Raw genomic sequence first — 18903 nt, forward strand, 5'->3', positions numbered from 1 at the left:
GTAATTCGCTGCAAAGAACTCAGAATTCATCCTTCTTGCCCAAGAGCTCCTCATCCTTGATTCTCTCCTCATTCATTTCAATCCACCACACATGCGATGGGTCCTGGCTCTTTTGAAGACCTTCACGAACTTCATCCCATGGCTTCGGGCTGAGAATGTAATGGACATTCTTAACCTTGTTATCGCGCCAAATAGCGTCATGCACGCCTTCCCACCGTAAAGTCTTGAGAGCGTTATAGATATATGGGAGTGCAACCCAACGGCCGTGGAACATATCTCCGAGGAGAGACTGGTCGGCGAACTCGTAGCTTGACGTTGCAGATGTAGCGAGCTGAGCAACAATTTTATCGTAAATCCCTTTAGACGGATTCACGACTTGTAGGCCACCATTCGGAATGCTAAGGCCCGTGGTTGGCGGAGCACCGATTTCTTGCGCGGCATCTGGATTTTCATGCTGAGAAGAGAAAGCACAATTGGCTTGGATCCTGTTTTGAAACGGTCAGATACGAAATGGAGGTTTAGTGCTTCCACCCATTTCTGCGAGAATCCAGTTGATAGAGGGATACCTCTTACCAGTCAACCGGGTAATGAGGCTTTTTAAGCGGATTACAGACACAGGCATGGCTAGCGGCAAATACGCGATCTCCATTGCCATTCAACTCCGGGGCATCTAGTTCGAGCTCCATCAACTCGTCCATATTCTGGAGGACGAGCATGTCGCTGTCCAGCTGCACGACGCGCTCATACTCCACGAGCGAAAACGGCGTGAGCTTCGACCAACAATCGTAGAAACGCGGGTCATTGGTGTATTCCTTGGGTGTTGATGGCACGAGATACTCGACACGTTGCTTCATTATTCCCCGGGCATCGAGGGCTTTGTGGCCCTCGGCGGGGAATGTGTCCGTATAGAGAGCCACCAACGGATACTTGGAGCCCGCTTTGCGGAGAGAGTATTCCAAGGTCAAGAGGCCCGTCAGGTAGGCCGTGTTGGTGATGAGGGTTGTCCAGACTAGTAGGCGTTATCATACTGCAGAGTAGGCAATTTTCTTGCGCAATGCATACCTTTGGTGGGACCTGGCTTGGGAACCCCGTTCTCGGCTACAGCTATCATGATTGCAACCCGACTGTTTTAGTTGCTGGATCCCCTCTGGTTGGTTAATTGATACTCGACCGTCGAAGATCAATCGTGGTCAAGACATGGAGACGCACGAATAGTTGGTGGGGGGGATGTAAGAGGGACAGCGGGCAACGTTCAAATATTTGCCGGGCCTCGCCAATAAAATACTCTTATCGGCTGATCGACTCGGGAGTTTCTCCGAAAATCCCCACACACGTGCGATATAGGTAGCAATAGGGGCTATTCGATAATGCAAATACCACTTCGATTTCTGAAATGGGAGCACCTTCAAACTGTATTCCTCTTTTTGTCTAGTCCACATCCTCTTACCTGCCAGATCCTCCGAAAGCGGCGAGAAATTGGACTCCAGGCTGCCTTTTCTTGTATAGTTTGGGCCTGCCTATCTATTATCGTGAAACATATTTGATCTACAGTCTCCTACTCCGACACCTGCAATTGCTTCAACAGGTCCGCCTGAATGTCGTGTAAAAACTCCGTCATCTGCCCCGGGGTGTGGAAAGCCTCGTTATACACCAGCCGCAGTGTCAACTGATCACGAAACGTCCACAAAAAAACCACTCCTTGGCGCGAAAGCATTTCCACGCCCACCCCGGCATGCGTGATGCCAAACCCGCGCTCCGGGGTTCCATATTCGCGCTCTACATATTTCTCCATGATCCCCATGCTGCTGATATCGATATCGCTGGGCGGCTCTGTTGGAGTCGGCAGGTTCTTAATTATCTCAACCAAAGTGGACGCATACTCCCGGTGCGCCTGGAGATACTCCCTGCTGATGCCCTTCTGATACTCCGCCTGATACATGCGGGCATTCTCCACCCACGTCCCGGAGGCGTCGACCCGCGCCAACCAGCCGGACGTGTATAGCCCGGCTGCCGCTGCTGGGGTCGAGTACGGTTCGGGCAGATACGGCCGCAGCGACTGTTTGATGGTGCTGGTGTAGTGGCGGCCCTGGTGCTCGGCGATCGCGTGCCGGAAGTTGATCGCGGCTAGACTGGCATGCACGGCGGCCGTGATCCCGACGCCGCGTGCCTTTGCGGCGGACACGGCGGCGGACGTGGTAGCGGGCGAGAACGTGAGCTCGGCAGCCCGCGTGCCGGAGGGCACGGTCGAGGCATCGCCAGTATAGGGCACCCCGAGGGCGCCCGCCGCCAGGGCAAAGGTACCGACCGCCGCGTGGGCGACAGTCTTCTGCTCGTCGGTCACGGTGAGGGGCATGTTGCCGGCCTCTTCGACTGGTGGCGTCAGCCGTGAGATCTCCGATCCCCAATGGAAGGAATGGAACGGGTCTGGCGGCTTCCCCGAGAGGAGGTTGTCGGCGTGCGAGACCATCAGGTCCACCAGCTGGCCCAGGAGGAGCAGGCCGCCCACACCGTCCATGCGCCAGTGTGCGGTGTGCAGGAGCAGCTCACTCGATTGGGGGACATAGTACAGTCGGGCGTCGGCAGCTGGTGCAATGGTGCGAATCACCTCGTTGGCGGACAGGGCGTCAACCTCCATGGTAAAGGTCTGCGAGGCCCATTCGTTAAGAGCCTCGGCAGAGTCAGGAACCGTGTAGACGACGTTGGAGTTGGAGGAGTCCGGATGCGCAGCCAGACTGGGGTACTGGAAGCGCAGATGCAACCAACTGTAGCGGATGAGACTTGATAGAAGGTCGGGTGAGCCCGACAAGGCCGCGAATTCCCCGCGAGGAGTGATGGTGGCCGTGTAGTTGACTGCCCAGTGTTCACGACCGAGCGGGTGGCCGGGATCACTGACCAGCTTGATGAACACCTCGTTGGGGCCAAGAGGCCGGGTGAAGGTGTTCGGCGAGTGCTCGGCTGTCGTCCACGGCATGTTGAGGCGAGGGTGATTGCTGGGTGATCGATGTAGGACGGACCTCTAGTTGGTCATGGCGATTGAAATAGGGAATGCAGGAACGAAGATGCTTTTGACAAATAATTAATTGCTCTAAGCACCGCGTGGAATCTCGCCCTTTGGGGGCCAAAATGCCCCGATCGCTTGCGGATCAGGGTGGAGAGGAGTCGTCTCTGAGAGAACGACTAACTATCATTTTGGGATAGCATGATGACCGCGAAGACCGAGCGTGAGGACTGAGTCGGCTGACGCACCTGGTGTCAAGCCATACAGGGCTGTGACAGACACCTGCACCGACGTAACCTGGATACGTAGAGAGCTTACCCGAATTTAGCATTAGGCCCCAATTCATCGCTGGATCGTCCATGCAAGGATCAGAAGAGCGTCCGACCAACCGACGGAAGTCCCTGTTCCACAGGTTATCGCGATCCTGGCTGAAGCTGCCGCGATGGTGGAAGAAGCGATTCCGACCGAGAGGTGGATGAGTGGCTGCCACGGAAGCTGTGGGCGTCAGCCAACCGTCAACTACCAAGATATCACAAAAATGAGTTGTCTGCAGATGGCCAAAGGGATTGCTATGACGTCTACCTACCTACCTACCTACCTACCTACCTACTGTACAGTCTACCACACGTACACAAATAGATAGAGTTGTAGTACAGCACTGTAGTCTGCACATGGTTTTCGGGAATTAGGGTTAATCGTGTTAAATCCATTAGAGCATTCCGAGTTTTCTCAAGATACAAGCCCGCTTAGCACCTCTCTCCCTCGCACCACTCTTTCTCAGATAGGCTTCTGTCGCCGTCCGGCTCGTGCCCGTACCCGCCTGTATCAGCCATGACAATGGTGTTATGTACATATCATCCACAGAATTAACTTTTGCCCCGTTCTCCAGCAGAATTTCGACCACACGCAATGCCCCATATTCCGCAGCCCAAGAGAGAGGATTTTGCTTATTCTGGTCGCGGTCCTCCTTTGCTGCCCCCTGCTTCCATTGTAGCAGATAAAGAAGGAGCTCCGTACAGTCACCCATTGCAGCGTGATGAATAAGAGATTTGGCAAAAGGACCTCGTGGGTTGCATATGCGTTTTGATTTGAGCGATAAATGTGCATCCTCGAGGAAAGCCACGACGTCTTTGTTCAGGAAGAGACCCCTGAACCCCCCTCAAAATTGAGATCTGCAACAGCAAGTCTTCGTGCACCGTGCTTCGCGAAAGAGAGCGCAGTTGCCGTTGTAATTCCTGTGTCTTGATCCAGCGGGCTAGATAGGGGTGTTGGGCGGCCAGGTTCGAAGTATCACAGAACTTTCATCCTCGTATTGGGAGTGACTTTTCACATCATCCAAGTCAAAATCCCACGCCTTTGCCACCCGACTATCTGGCCGATATGGGTGAAAACATTCCCATTTCAAGATAATCTCGGCCTTGTTCTGAAGACAGAAGGTAAACTGGCGATGGCTCACCACCTCAATTTTCAAGTTCTTTAAACGGGGCATGCGCTGGGCCGCATAGCCGAGCGATATGAGAAGTCGATGGAAATGTTCTTCAGTCGGTAATTCCGGCCCGCCCCATCCCGCTTCGACATCGCATATCACGTCTTCCCAATTTTCAATCTCGTCGATTTCGCTTTGGTCTTCCGGTGTGTTATGATAAGTTGGTTCTCCTTTTTGATTTGTTTGTTGTTAGACGTCTTGGATATACTTCATTTCAACTTTTTCTATTGTCTTTTGGTGCTTTCTTGTTCTAGGAGGGACCGATTTCTTACCTGAAGGAAGCCAAGGTGGTATACCCTCAAGTTCTAATACCTCTAGGTAGGGCCAGTTCAACTGCAATGAACCCGGTTTAGGCTGACCTTTTTCATCTAAAGGACACAAAAAGTCATATGCGATAGTAGTGTCCACCAACTTTAGTTGCTGAAGGTGAATACTGAGATCTCGTAAATTGGAGCTCATACCATCAACACCAGAAGTGACGACATTGAGCGGGGACATGGCTGGTTTCCACGGGGCATCATCATGCCCTTGATAGAGTAGCACTCTTAGGCTCTTCGGAATAGAACCAACTAAAGAAGACAACGCTATATAGCTATTAGTAAAATTCCTATGGTTAATGAAAGGTCATAACAAAAAGGGTATAGCTCACCTTCGCGACGTGCCTGTATATACTCTAGGTGGTCTGGACGGACAAATCCCTGAAGATCTAGCTCCAATTCAACGATTTGGGTACAACGTTGAATTATAGTCCGTATTGCACCAGTCCAGATTTGGTTATGGCTTAGAAAAGAGAGCTTCTCAATGCACGGAAGAGATGGTAGATCCGACATATCTTTGAGGAACCGCGCTCTATATGGGGGAATCGATAATATACGCCCATCTCGATAATCCCAACGATAGTCAGCGGCGATTTCTGAGTGCTGAGTATGTGGTTCCGGTGCAAGACCTTGCCGACGACCTCGAATAGCCAAATTTAATCTCAGACGGGAATTTTGATCCCATGATTGAAGCTCTTGGAAAAGGCTAACTATAGCTGTCTGAAAAGCTAGATCGTTGTCCTTTCGGATAGGGTTATCTATAGTATAATTTTCAGGACTCTCCCAATGTTTGCGTGCGGTCCAGTCTAAGACTTCGTAGGGGACGAGGATATTGTATTCAAGCTTTCGGATGTAGGTTTTCCGCATAGCATGATCGCCGGATATGAGCTTTTGGAAATTTTGGAGAGAAATTCCACGTTGCCCCTCTTCTTTGTGTTCATCGTCACTATAGACAGCTAGGTTAGAGTAGATAAGGGGTTCAAAAGCCGCCTGCCATGAGCGACAAACACAAGTGGATGGAACTAGAGAATTCCCATCATTTTGCAGAAGAGTTGCGATCTGGAATAACAGTTCCGGAGGTAGTGTTGCCGTCATTATGCTGGTGAGGTGTCTCAACGGAACATAAACCTGCGGAGCCAATTGGATTCTCTGGGAGCTACAGATAGGGAGCAAAAGGCAGAGAACTGCATGAATTGAATCTCTGTAAAAAGAAAAAGAACGGACGAAGAGAGCGGGGGTAGAAAGAGGAAGAAAGGAGTGAGGTTGAGGCCAAACAAACTATCTGAACCTGTTTTGGGGGTCACCTGACCCCCCGATAGGTCTAGTCCACCGACAAGCTTCATTCAAATGGCGAGTGGATTCAATGGATTTTTAACCTCCAGCAGCCCCACCGGCGATTTGCACTGGAGTCTTTGTCGAAGGCTGGTGTTCTCATAGATTCTTAGTGGCTGTTTTGAGCCTACTAGCGGTTTCAACTGCGTTAGGAATTATCTGGGCAGTTGTTCAAAATGATGCGCAAACGGCCTTTACCATAGCCTCATTTGTCTTCGATTGTGGCTCTCGTATGTTCTCGTATGTGACTCTTTTATTGAAGTATTGGAGATACGGCTGACACGGCGGAAAAATTAGTTCTTCTTACAGCTTTGGCTATAGTTAGTGGCATCGAAACACTAGCAGGCAATACAAATATCCGTCGGACTCAAATGAGGAATGCCAGCCCATCCACTTGAGAAGTGAATGAAATTCTTGACGCATATCTAAAAGTGCGATGAGAAATGTGGTGTCTGGTTTTCCTAGGGTCGTTTGATACCAGAATGACAATTTTCCATATTGCGATAAAACGTTGCCAATAGATCTGACCTAGGCCGAGATCTAATCCATTGGCAATATTTCTTTTCATGAGATGGCAATTAACTCTGTTAAGCTCATTGATAGCATCTCTCGCTGCCGTGGATGGGATTTGGGTCCTGTATTATAAGGAGACACATTATTACCGTCATCAACCAAGACGATCCAAATTAGCAGGGGCATTTGAGAAAGTAACTAGATTAAGACCAGACTGTTTCAAGACATGGATAGGGAAACGATTTGTGAGTGTATACAGGGGAATGTACCATCAAGCTTCAGCGAGTGTGGATGCAACTTGGCATAATTATATGGCGCTCTTGCTTCACCAAAATTAGTGGCGAAGAGCATTTCGTACCCCGGATTTGCCAGCTTCATACTTGTCCATGATTGATTTGCCCAATTCATACTTAGCAATGATTTTCTTCCTCCACTCTTCCATGGTGATGACCTTACCTTTGTATGGTACGTGACCCTCCTGTACCTGACTCATTTTCTCCGCATCCCATGGCCCAATTTCGAAGTGTTCGTGTGACTCGTGGCAAACGGAGTTGGGCAATTTCTTGTCCTTGATTCTGTCCTTGCAACAAGATCTCAAGACGACTCGGATGCAGTCCATGCAGAACCACATATTCTCAGGGGTGTCCCATGGGTGCCCACAACCGCAGGAGCAGGTCATCGTAAACGAAGTCTCCAGTTTCATCATCGCCAGGGCGGCATTAACATTCCTTTCATCCTGGAAGGGAATGGCGGCATAGAGGATCTTTTGGTAGGCCAGTAGGTCGTTGCTGGAATCTTTGTCCGAAAGAAGCTCAATGGCTATTCTCAACGTATTGTGAGCCGAAGCTCGTGCGGATTCTTCATCGTTGTTGATTTTGTGGTACCTGGCAGCAAAGAGGCTCAGAGGGAGACGCATTTGGCTTTCCATGAGTGACTCGGGTACAATGTCCCCAAGCTTCCTCAGCGCCTTTTCTGCAGCGTCTGGCCCTTTGTCTGCCCTTGCCTTCTTGGCCTCGCCGAGGTAGATTGCTCCCAGCCTATATCCTACCAGGAAAAAAGCGCGAGGGAGATCCAAATTGGTATGTGTAAGGTCCTTCACAGCATCTTCTAACACGTCCCTCACCTTTGTCATGGGGGCGGGCCAAAGAGCAGAGAGAGCGCTTGCATAGAAGTGTCGAAGGTAGAACGAGGTCGTGTAGTCCTCCTGATCCTTGGCAATGCGTATCGCATTCCCATATCTCATCTCAAGGATCGAGACTTCGAGTTTATCGGTCTCTAGCAGGGCCCGCAGAAGGATTGTGTGAAATGTATGGAATTCCGGATTCTTCGACATCGCTAAGATCATGAGTGTGAGGTGAGCATCGTCAAGTTCAGACATTTTGTCGAGGAGCTCCAAGATTTTATCCCATTTTCCTGTCGCGCTGTATCTGAATGTGATAAAGAATGCGTGCTCGTAGGCGGAAGGATCTCGTTCAATTGATTCGGTATACGATTGGATTGCCTCGTCAACCATGTTCTGATCCCAGTATCGATGTCCGAGGTTGTAGGCAATATCGGCGAAGGCCTCCACATACTTCTCTTGAAGCTTCTCTTTTTCTTCAAAGCGCTTAGTGAGCTTTTCCAGAACACGGATTGCTTCCTTTGGAGATTCGACCAGTTTGGCCAAAAGAAGTGAGGCTCGCCAGTTGTTCGGAGAATGTTTGAGCGCCCGGTGGCATCTTTTTTCTGCCTCGGAAATTGCACCGTGGTTTCTGAGTATCATGGCCATCTGGGTATCCCATAACGTATCCACTGGTTTTCCGAGTGCAACCTGACACCACTTTTCGACTTCATTTGAAGATGGTTGCCGCAACTCTGCAACAGCATCGGGACACTTTCCCATCTGACGAGGAAAATGATTAGCTTAGGTAGCAAGAAACCGTTAGAAAATTTACTTGTTGACAGAAGACCTGGATAGCGTTGAATGCAGTGACCGAAACTTCTGCTCGTGATTCCCGCAGGAAACATTGCACCGCCATCTGGCGAATGGAAGGCTCAATCAGTGTTTTGGGATCGTTGTTGTCATCGACCTTCCACCAATCAGTTGGTCTCTCTGCGTCAATCTTCGAAGCAACGGTGGGTTCCTTCGTCCAGCTATAAATCTCCTCTAAAAATTTGTCGTTGCACAGCAATGGTGGCAGGGCTGGATAGGGCGTGCTAACCCATAAAAGATTGTCAATGACCTTTGGATCATGAAATATTTTTGCCAGGTCGAATCCAAATGTAGCAAGCGAGTCCGGGGAGATCAATTCTCGTCTGGTTTCGAGCATATGATGCACCAGATGAACGACTGCATATTCTCGCAATACTGACAGCATGGGATCATCATCGGCCAACGCAGCAACACATGCCTTAGCAATCAGGAAATTGCCTGTCAGCCTGTCTTCCCGACAGATCTGTTCTTGTCCGGTTTCCAGTTTCTTATCGAAATGCTTGGTCAATTCGAGTTTATCAAGCAAATCCGACGGACACACGGTTCTGAGAAAGTGATTGACAATATCAACCTCGTTCTTGCTCACGGCGTGAATACTCTTTTGCTGACCCCGGGCAACATTGCGGCGCTCCTGGATCCTGACCGACATATCTGTAGCTCGAAAGTCGACGAATCCATCGTCGTTGATTTCGAACAAACGGAACTTGTCCTTAAGCCGATCCTGGAGCGGACGCAGGGAAGCACCGTTGTTTTTGACATGCAGCACAGCCGTCATGATCTCTGGTGACATTCGCTCCTTGGCGAAGCCGAGCCAAAGGATGATCTCGTTGATCTCGGCCAATTCTTTGGATGTCCGATTCTTATTTAGGTTTTCGATCTCATCCTGAACATGCTGTGCCAAGGTCCTGCCCGCACCATGCAGGCTCTCGCGGATTTCTTCCTCGGTTTCTAGAGGGTCGAGCCTGTCAAGATCCATATTGATCCGGTGGTAGCTATCCTTGATCTTCTCGCAAAGATGGTCTTGAATCATTTTCCGGACATCAGTAACTTTCTGTTCTCTAGTATTGGAGAGCACGCGCATCCGGTCCATCCGATGGGCGATGTACTTTCGTCTGTCGGACTCATTCTTTTCGCTGATAACGATCGTGGGACAAGAAATACCGTACATCTTGAGCTTCTCGATGGTACCTTCCGTGGTGCTAAATAGGACACGGACTGCCGAGCTCTTGGAACGCAGGTTGTCTAGGAATTTGATAAACGTCTCGTCGACAATGGAGCGATTATCACCAAGGTTGTGGATCACGACAAAAAATACCGCATCGATCTTCTCCAAGTCCTCGTCATTGTCCAGCAGTAGCCGGTGCAATACATCCTTTGGCTGGATGTAAGCATTGCGACAGGCAGCAGCGACAGATTGTTTGTAGGAGGCATCACTTGCGGTAAACTGCCAGATAATCGACTTTCCCAGATCGTAGAACCCGGCGTTAGGCTTTGCGTTGTCGATATAGTGGAAGGCAACCAGACGCCTGGATTTCCCGTCCTTGCTGGAAACTGGCAAGGCATCGCGGGTTCGTAGGTGGCTGATGGCGGCGGAGATCAAATGGCTCTTTCCTGCGCCTTCTTCGCCCACGAATGCGAGAAGTGGCTCATTTCCAGATTTGGCCCAGGCTTTGAATAGGTCATTCTTGAGCAGCCAGGCGCCAGTCCCTGCCACACGACGATTATGGATCGTGTTGTTGATTGTTTTCCAGGTTTCGATGGGTTCCTGCGTCACGAAATTCCAGGTCTCAGGGGTCTCCTCGAAGGACAGGGCATTCATGAGAGCTTGACTGTCGCGTTTCTCTTGTTCCTTCTCTAGTCTTTCCGCTTTGCTATCAGCGAAGAAGGCCGTTGTTGCCGTGATTCCCTCTGCCGCGATTCGAGAATGTTTATAGGCCCCGGCGATGCCACCCAGCATTTCTCGTTGAGTGTTTTTGTCCATGTCGCCCCTGAGGTCCGAGAAATCACCCTTGTCAAGAAAGGCGATCTTGGCGAACATCACGATCTTCGAACTGCGAGAGGTTTTAAGCTTCAAGGCCCGACCACAGATATCTATAAAAATTCCGAGCGTTTTACTAGTCACTCTGCACAAATTGGCATCCATGCCTCCCTGCGTGTACGAGGGCAGACGATTGAGGAACTCGGCGCAATCCTCAAGGAGCCCATTCAGTACTTCGAAGGCCTCTACGTAGCCCTTCCATGCAGAGATGACAAAGTTGATGGCGTTGTAGCATTGCCCAGCAGGACCGAAGACCTGCTTTCGGTTCAGTCACGTACTCTTTCTCTGTCCAGTGGAGCAACCTACCTGTGACGCGGCATCGGCGGCCATCCCTCCAACCTTGCCGATGACAGTGAGAGTGTCGTTCAGGCTGTCTCTGATCTTGTTCCAGGTAGAGTTCGCTTTCTGCTTGGATTTCGCCTGCACTCTTTCCAGATTCTGGATCACATTTCCAGGCTGTAGGTTCTCCTCGTATTTTGTCCCGCGAGACAATTCTGCTAGCTTTTTCACTCGCCTTTCCATCTCCTTCCACTCCCTGGCAAGCCTCTCAGTCCACATATCATCCGGTCCCTCAGGCGCCTGGTTGGGTGACGGTTCCACCATGGCTCCCTGCATTGTAGCCACTTGCATTGTGGTGACTCCCGTTGCCATCTTTTAGGATAGCGAATCCAACCATACAGCACTTAGTAAAAACTTCAAATCCCAGGGGGGAAGAGGAGTAGAAAAGGGGGAGAAAAAAAGTCCAACCGAGCAGAGTCGATTTAGCTTTGTCGATTGGTTTGTTTACCAGCCCGTTGATCGGCACGGCAAGATCCAATCCAATCTGTCATATACTAGCGCAGTGGGCCTTATCCCGATGTTCGTTCCCAGAGGCCTCCTAGTCCCACACAAGAGTGGAAGAACGGGAGCAACAGAACAGTATCACGGTTTCTATCCATGATATTCTCACCGAGATTGCGCTTATTGAAGCGACAGACCTGGGGCATAATGCTGGGATACGAACAGTTGTCGACGAACTCATGCGAATCTGCCCTTCACGTCATTACCCCACCAGCAAATCTCCAAGCGCCACATTTCAGCTGAAGAATATCCACCGTTCACAGTTTAGACCTACTGCGACCCACATTAGGGCGACGCAGATTTGGGTCGATGCCGGGTTAATAAAGGTCAAGCTTTCCTTCTGATGGAGTGCGGAGTACTCTGTGCGAATATATAAGTAGCTCCGTAGGTACCTACCGCTTCTTATTGAGGGTACCAAATTTTTATTCAAGATGGTCTGCTCTAGAGTCGAGTATGCAGCCGAGCCCATCGACGAACTTTTTGGAATCCACGGAGTGTTCCATGATGTCAAGGTATTTGACACTCTGGATTGGCTAGCATTCACGGGCCTGCAAATTACCACCCTGCCATGTGACTTCTACCTGGGGTTAGCTCTATCGATCCTGGTAAAATAATGGAATACTACAATGAGCAGTGAGCAGCATAGAATGCATCGTGAGTTTGCCAGAAGGTTTGTCACCGCTGGTGCAGACCTACACTACAGAGACTCGCCGGCAAACACTACTTCAGAGTCCTGTGGCGTGTTCCTCGGTGCAAATCACATAGGAAGAATCTATGTCTGAGTTGCTGGGACTTTTGTGGGTTGCGGGATTGATATTCGAGAACCTCCTTCGAGAAGCCCACTTCTCTGACCTCAAGCCATTTGAAATTGATACCTACCCCACGATTAGAGCCGCCAGGGAAAGTCCTATGTTATTCTTTTCGCACTGGGAAGTGTACACGTGTGTTGAATTATGTGCCATTAGACTTTAATTTGACAATGCAGGCTATCCAATCCCAAAAACTCCACGATGGGCGGACCCTGAAAGCCTGGCCGCTTTGGTTTTGGAAGAGTTCGGCCTTTGCGCGAATCTCATAATCATCCCAGGTGACAATTGCGATCACCTCAGGTACTACATCCCATCATGGGGATATAGTCCTCAGGGCCTGAGAGGGGTATCGATGGGTGCATTGTGCATGTTGACCGATCTGGGGTAGGATTCCAAGGCGCACCAGACTGGGATTTCAATCTTGTCTGCTTATCAAGACAATGTCTGGCTTCTCAATGAAGGCTCCCCTAGGTTCTCAGAAGAATTCTTGCAGAGTCTGGCAATGAAGCCTGAGATTATTGTCTCAAAGTTGTCCGCGACAGCCTCAACGGCCATGCGGCGAAAGACTAGAAAGCATCCGCCGCACTGAGGGAATGCCAGTCGAAGAGGCCTCTGAGTCGACTAAAGCTATGAAGCTTTTTTAAAAGCTATAGGCAACATGTGAATTTCTGTCGTTATGGTGCCTTCGGCAAATACTTCGATTTTAGGCCGTTCCATAGGAGTACACATACCCTTTGTCAGAGTGAAAATAAACTGCACCAACCCTGTCTTGGCTCTGTAGACACGTGGAGACATGGGGAAAGGTCGTGTGAGACACACAGGTGCAAATTTAATTATGCGAGGTATGAGAGAAGGCAGGCCAAAAAAATGCAAAAAGGGTGCAAGTACGAGGAAAAGAAAGCTTGTTAAGTTTCCTGTGCCGGGTGGGGACGGACCATCCCGAATACACTTTTTCACACACAACAGCCTTTCTGGCCCCAACCCAACAGCCGGCTGTCAGTCATAAATCAGAAGGCAGCGACGGATATCACCTACTCCGCGTCATGCAGGATCCGATAAAGGGATCTCTCGTCTAATAAACGCCCCCCGCCATACGGGGCGGATTGACGGAGAAGGGGAAACGCAAGTTGACACCTCAATCTAGCTAGGCCTGCAGAGGCTGCAGGTGACAGTTGATTGGATGTTAACCCCTGGCTTAACAACGCACTGCTCACCTCATCCTTACGAACGAGGGGTAAAAAGAACGTTTGTCAGCATCTAAGCTTAAAGGCATGTTTTATGGACGAAATGTTACTGTCCCCCGTATATTGGTGGATTAACGTCTTCCTCGGTTCTTTACAAGTGCACAGCCTCTAACGCCCAGGTTGAACAGAACGTGGTATATGCAGGAATATGTGTTATAATAAATAAGTGGCTTACATTCTTACGTCGACGTAAAGGCGGGTACCATCATCTTGCTGTGCGGCGGGCGGGGCTATGTACACCTTATCCTGCCAGTCTCTCAGCATTATATTTTTTCGCACCTCAAAACTCCAACATTCGCACGTTTGACACTGATGCAGTTGATCCTCTCCTCGTATGGGTCTTATCATACTCCTTTTTCGGACCAAGAAGGCTGACATATGGAAGTAGAAAAAGCCGTATAAATCGCCATGACACCTCTCCTCTTGAGCGACAACATTAATATTGCATCCGCGGCTGGGACATGGCTAGGAGCGCTATTCGCCGGAGTCGGCTTGATAGCTATAATCTCTCAAATACGAGCTCTCGCGATTACCCTAGTCAGGTCGAGGAAGTTTCTGATGGTTAGATCTGCCGGGGACTGGGCGATCCTCATTCCAACGAGAAATATGCCCGAACATGGCTTGGTGGAAGGTGTCGCTCCGTGTTTTCAAGGGTGGCTTCAAAGAGCGTACCGAGAGGACTTGACCATCTCAATGACTTGGGACTATAGGAAAGGTGGCGGGACCAGTGGTTGGAGCAACCTCTTTGCACACGCCGGCATCAACCCGCTAGACCTGATCAATTATGGCGGCCCTGAGGCACGGATGTTTCCTGCTGTCAGTGGTAACCTCGGTCCTGGTGAAGCTCCTCGACTTGCTGACATGGTATTTGAAGGAGGGAGGGTCAGTTACGGCTTCACCAGGAATGAATTTACGGCACTACTCATTATATGTGGATTTCGGATATCCGAGTTCTCTATCTCCGGTTTGACTTCATCTACTGGATTTCTCGGCACTATGGATCTCGTTGAAAGAGGACCATTCTCACAACTTGGACGTTTTGATCCTCATGATGGCTGCAGACATATTACCGACCTTGAACGCTACGTGAACAAACTGCCAGTTCAGAGATGCATTGATTATTCATTGGGTATACTGCGAACGCCAAAGCGTGGGGGCCGCCGCGTCATTATCCCTGCGGCAACATCAGCTGAAAGTGATGGCCCCGCTAGCCTCTGCGCTTGGACGGCTTGGCCTTCTGCTGCTCAACTCGATCAGATCAAATATACTCTGGAGCAATTCTTATCCATCTCAGGTGCTGACATACTGGAGTACTCGATTGAAACAATGGTAGATATCGAATACGAACGGGAGACAATGGAAAGAGTCAATCCCGGCTTTTCCTTAGGTTTGGGGAAGATTCATCAGACAGTGCTAGTTGCTCATGCATTGGCCGCCTTGCAGCCATGGGGCTTACTCCCTGTTTTGCCAAGTCACTTCGCCGAGGCATTCAAGCCACTTATTGCTCCGTTTGTTGGTTCACGCCTAGAGACCGTGACTGTCCTCCAGGAGCACATGTGTGACATGAGACTGAAACCGCTCCCTGGTTGGGATACTATTGAGCAGCAGGCGATGGCCCTTTCTCAAATGGGAAACATCAAGACCAGCTTCTTTTCAGCCTCCAACAGTCCCTGCCGCCAATACTTCAAGGCTATGAATATGGTTTTCGATGCACATAGGCTCCCTCTCGCAGAAGTGAGAAACAAGCTAGCAGCCATTGCAGCATCAAAACTTCTGGAGGGTGATAAACTGTCAGAGCTCTTCGTTGATAACATGGCAATCCATTTAGGCCATGGTCAGTTGCCAGCGAAGATTCCAGATTGGGCCGTTTCTGTGTATGCAGCTTATCTGTGGGGCTGGCTTAATGACTATATACCGATGGATTTTAGCTTTCGGTCGAAGTTCAATAGGCGAATCTTCTTGGAATAAGTTTTTTAAATACCAATTAGGGCTTCGCACGAATAAGGATACTGCCTCTTCATTTCATGGTTATTCATTTCATGGTTATTGGCATAGCATTGCTGTCTCAGGGTTCAGCCCTCCTTTGTTTGTTTACTAGCCCTAGTCCAAGACCTATTTAGTCACTGCTCCTCATAGAGAATCATCATCCTCTTCTTCTCTCTGTCTCCTCCGCCTAATAAGTTATCCTGAAATCTTCTCGTGTCACCTGATTCGCCCTTAGGTTTCGGCATGTCTCCTTCGCTCATTCCTAATGCAATTGTTTCTTTAGGGTTTAAATCGTCATTTTGCCGAGGATGCAGTGTTTGCAGTTGCTTCAAAAGCCAAGGAAGACTATTAAGTCTCAATTCTGCTCTATCTGCATTGATGTGTCGGTCTCGAACAAATAGTTGCAATATCAATCCAAATTTGTGTTCAATATACAAAGGACTTACCGTCAGATTTCTCCTTGGGCAAATGCTCTCCCAAATCTACTGAAACTTCTTCGTTTCGCAAAAGCACATCCTAGCTTGTTGAACATGATGAGCATGTCCCGCTGGTCATGTCTCTTAGGTCCCATGCATATCTCTATATGTCTATTTGGTCTAATCTTCTTCATAATATCGCATTTGATCCCATATGGAGACTTCATCAGCGTTAAGACTGACTGAATGCCGATAAAATATAGAACAGCGGAGTCCTCTGTGCTGTGTTCAAGTGTTGAAGGTGAGCCTTGTCGCGTAGCGGATCATGCCAGACTGTCGATGCATAGTGTACTACCGGCGTTACACATGCTTGATAGAGTTATCGCATCTGCTCTGGACGTGGATGTCGCAGTCTGCTTGGAGCCATGGTTGTTTTGGTTGCGCGTTTGATGGCCTGGGGCTCATGCTCCTTCTACCGAAGCTCCTGGTCAAAGTTACCTCTGGAATCTCTCTCATAATTCACCACGCATATCTTGATATATTTTGGCTGTAGATCCCCCGTTTCCGAAAATAGAACATGTATTTTACGTAACACTACGAAACCACAAGATATGTATTTTATTTGGTTTACCACGGTGGCCGTTTCCCTTTTATTTGCACCTTCTCAGCAACCCCTCTTCAGAGCTATTTCAAACCCACTTTCCCATTCCTCACCCCTACATAGGGTAAAGCCGAACAGTGAAATTGACCCATCAGAAGTCTTCATTTACGATTTTGCTCCCGGCCTATGGTGTTATTAGAGCACAGCACAAAATGACCGTTCAAATTCAGCCCGAGATTGTTTTATACGACCTAGCCTGCACCAAGAATGTCTGCTTCTCTCCGGTTGTCTGGCGCATACGCCTCATGCTTAACTATAAGCGAATTCCTTACAGAACTGTCTTCCTTGAGTTTCCGGACATTGAGCCAACTCTGAAAGCGCTGTGAGTCACGTCCGCCCTTGTTATTTGTTCCTCACCTCCAACCTTCCCATTTATTCCGTTCCATGTCCCAAAGTACAGCATTATATATTAGTCGCACGCGAAGAAGTCTTCTAATCTCCAATATCCTAGCGGCCTTGTCCCTGGCGAAACCCATTCGGGATCCAAATACAAATATACGGTTCCCGTCATTCACCATATAGTAAGCGACATGTACGTCATGGAATCCGCCCTGATTGCACAGTTCCTCGAATCAACCTATCCAGACTTGCCGGTACTGCTGACGTCGGAATTGGGCCGCGAAATCGAGGCTCAATCACGCCATGTGGTCGGCCCGATCTTCTTCAAATCCGTGATGCCGCGCAAGATGGGCATCCTATCGCCGCGCGCGCAAAAGTACTTCCGACGTACGCGCGAGGCATCGCTCGGGCACAGGCTTGAGGACCAGCTTGCCGACGAGGAGCAGAGCTGGAATGCGCTAGCCGACGGTATGCGCGCCGTGGGCGAGTTGATGCAGTCACACAAGGCCGACGGTCCATTTGTGCTGGGTGCCCAGCCGACCTACACTGACTTCTTTATTGCTGGGTCACTCCAATCTGCGAGGGTGGTTCATGAGAGTGTGTTCCAGAGGTTTTCCGTGTACCCTGGTTATAAGGAGATTTATGAAGCATGCCTGCCGTATATGGAGAAGAAGGATTGAACGGGCTGGGTGGTTGGCAGCTGTCTGGGAATCTTCCATGAGTACACAATGCCACCCGAAACGGTTGGCTTAAAAACTATCAGGTAATATGTTGGTTAGACATGGCATAGTTACACATCATGAACGCAGGAGCTGGGTATGATATCAGTGGCATTACTGTAATTTAAAGAACGTGATTATGTATGATGAATCCTGCGAGGAGAAAATCTAAAGGAAAAAGTCCCACAGGGTTGATTGGCAGGGAGTTACTTTACTTCTTTTTGCGCATGCTGGTATCAGGCAAAATGAACTGTGATTTATATCTTCCCGATGTTGTCACATTATGCTTGGCCGCAAAGGGATCTCAGATGCCTCGTTCTCGCGCCATCTGTACATCGATTGAGTTTGTAGCTTGCGGTTGGAACCCAGATGGCTTTGTATCACATATCCACGGCCTGTAACTTATATGCAGCGAGCCGGTCAGTAGTCGAGTAGGTATCCCCGGGTGAGTTTAGGGGAATATTGTAGCTATTTGTGAGGGCTGGATAGGTAAACTATAGATGATATATGCCAATATATCTACAAGCATAGCGCCCCGATTAAAAAGTGGTCCTGCAATTGTATCCCTACGGTAACTTCCACCTAAATGCTAATAGTACTTTGCTTGTATCATGTACATTAATTGACGTATATTTGACCGGGCAAACTATTTCAGCTATCAAAATGGCAGCCCCCAATGGAAGGGTTGCTGAAATGAGAGAGAGAATGCACCGATGGCTCTAGTGCTTGACAAACGCATATTTTCCTCTTTTGCTTGAATTATTGCTTCTTGAGCCGCACAAAGACAAGTTGACTCTGGTAGATATCGCAGCCGTGCTTCGAATTCGAGAAAATATCGCGCGGTCCGACATTATACAGCATTAATCCAATAATGCTCCTACTACAGGAGCAGACACCTATTTGGCTTGTTTGAATGGTGCTCTTTGGCTTAAATAGTAGGTTTAACGTTTCATCGACTGTTGCATAGAATACACAAGAAGAATATGACTTGTGAACGAATTTCTTCCGCTTTTGGGCGCCATATAAAGCGCATCCAGAATAAACCCCATTGGGCTCCGCGATTAATACTACCGCCAAAGGCAACCTAATTTTCTTTCGAAATATGTTTTAATTCGTAATGTTCATTTAAAGAGAACCTGCTCTGCCCAGTCGAAAACACACTCATTTGAAATTATACGAACCCGAACCCGAGATGCAAAGTTTGGCTATCAGCGTTCTATTGGTGGGGGCCTC

General features: G+C 49.2%; 8 protein-coding genes across 8 annotated transcripts; 3 read left to right on the forward strand and 5 right to left on the reverse strand.

Moving 5' to 3' along the window:
- Positions 1-19: 19 nt before the first annotated feature.
- On the reverse strand, positions 20-1111 carry PENARI_c005G08599 (glycosyltransferase family 8 protein; the record flags this gene model as incomplete). Its single annotated transcript, XM_022629908.1, has 3 exons — positions 20-485; positions 574-1009; positions 1063-1111. The coding sequence occupies 3 exons, from the start codon at positions 1109-1111 to the stop codon at positions 20-22; spliced, it is 951 nt and encodes a 316-aa protein (XP_022490082.1).
- Positions 1112-1555: 444 nt separating this feature from the next.
- On the reverse strand, positions 1556-2971 carry PENARI_c005G03010 (uncharacterized protein; the record flags this gene model as incomplete). Its single annotated transcript, XM_022629656.1, has 1 exon — positions 1556-2971. One exon carries the CDS (start codon positions 2969-2971, stop codon positions 1556-1558), a length of 1416 nt encoding a protein of 471 aa, XP_022490516.1.
- Positions 2972-4253: 1282 nt separating this feature from the next.
- Positions 4254-4982, reverse strand: PENARI_c005G09254 (uncharacterized protein; the record flags this gene model as incomplete). The annotated part of the gene is made up of 2 exons (XM_022629946.1): positions 4254-4654; positions 4757-4982. 2 exons carry the CDS (start codon positions 4980-4982, stop codon positions 4254-4256), a joined length of 627 nt encoding a protein of 208 aa, XP_022490466.1.
- A 1998-nt stretch (positions 4983-6980) lies between these two features.
- Positions 6981-11286, reverse strand: PENARI_c005G00502 (uncharacterized protein; the record flags this gene model as incomplete). The annotated part of the gene is made up of 3 exons (XM_022629541.1): positions 6981-8528; positions 8581-10911; positions 10963-11286. 3 exons carry the CDS (start codon positions 11284-11286, stop codon positions 6981-6983), a joined length of 4203 nt encoding a protein of 1400 aa, XP_022490111.1.
- A 641-nt stretch (positions 11287-11927) lies between these two features.
- On the forward strand, positions 11928-12278 carry PENARI_c005G12142 (uncharacterized protein; the record flags this gene model as incomplete). The annotated part of the gene is made up of 2 exons (XM_022630074.1): positions 11928-12082; positions 12131-12278. The coding sequence occupies 2 exons, from the start codon at positions 11928-11930 to the stop codon at positions 12276-12278; spliced, it is 303 nt and encodes a 100-aa protein (XP_022490464.1).
- Positions 12279-12737: 459 nt separating this feature from the next.
- On the reverse strand, positions 12738-13100 carry PENARI_c005G07503 (uncharacterized protein; the record flags this gene model as incomplete). The annotated part of the gene is made up of 2 exons (XM_022629854.1): positions 12738-12871; positions 13037-13100. The coding sequence occupies 2 exons, from the start codon at positions 13098-13100 to the stop codon at positions 12738-12740; spliced, it is 198 nt and encodes a 65-aa protein (XP_022490287.1).
- Positions 13101-14242: 1142 nt separating this feature from the next.
- On the forward strand, positions 14243-15517 carry PENARI_c005G03217 (uncharacterized protein; the record flags this gene model as incomplete). Its single annotated transcript, XM_022629663.1, has 1 exon — positions 14243-15517. One exon carries the CDS (start codon positions 14243-14245, stop codon positions 15515-15517), a length of 1275 nt encoding a protein of 424 aa, XP_022490178.1.
- A 1247-nt stretch (positions 15518-16764) lies between these two features.
- Positions 16765-17631, forward strand: PENARI_c005G10409 (uncharacterized protein; the record flags this gene model as incomplete). The annotated part of the gene is made up of 2 exons (XM_022630002.1): positions 16765-16934; positions 17064-17631. The coding sequence occupies 2 exons, from the start codon at positions 16765-16767 to the stop codon at positions 17629-17631; spliced, it is 738 nt and encodes a 245-aa protein (XP_022490545.1).
- Between the last annotated feature and the right edge of the window lie 1272 nt (positions 17632-18903).

The sequence above is a fragment of the Penicillium arizonense genome (assembly GCF_001773325.1).
Source record: "Penicillium arizonense strain CBS 141311 chromosome Unknown PENARI_contig005, whole genome shotgun sequence".
Taxonomy (NCBI): domain Eukaryota; kingdom Fungi; phylum Ascomycota; class Eurotiomycetes; order Eurotiales; family Aspergillaceae; genus Penicillium; species Penicillium arizonense.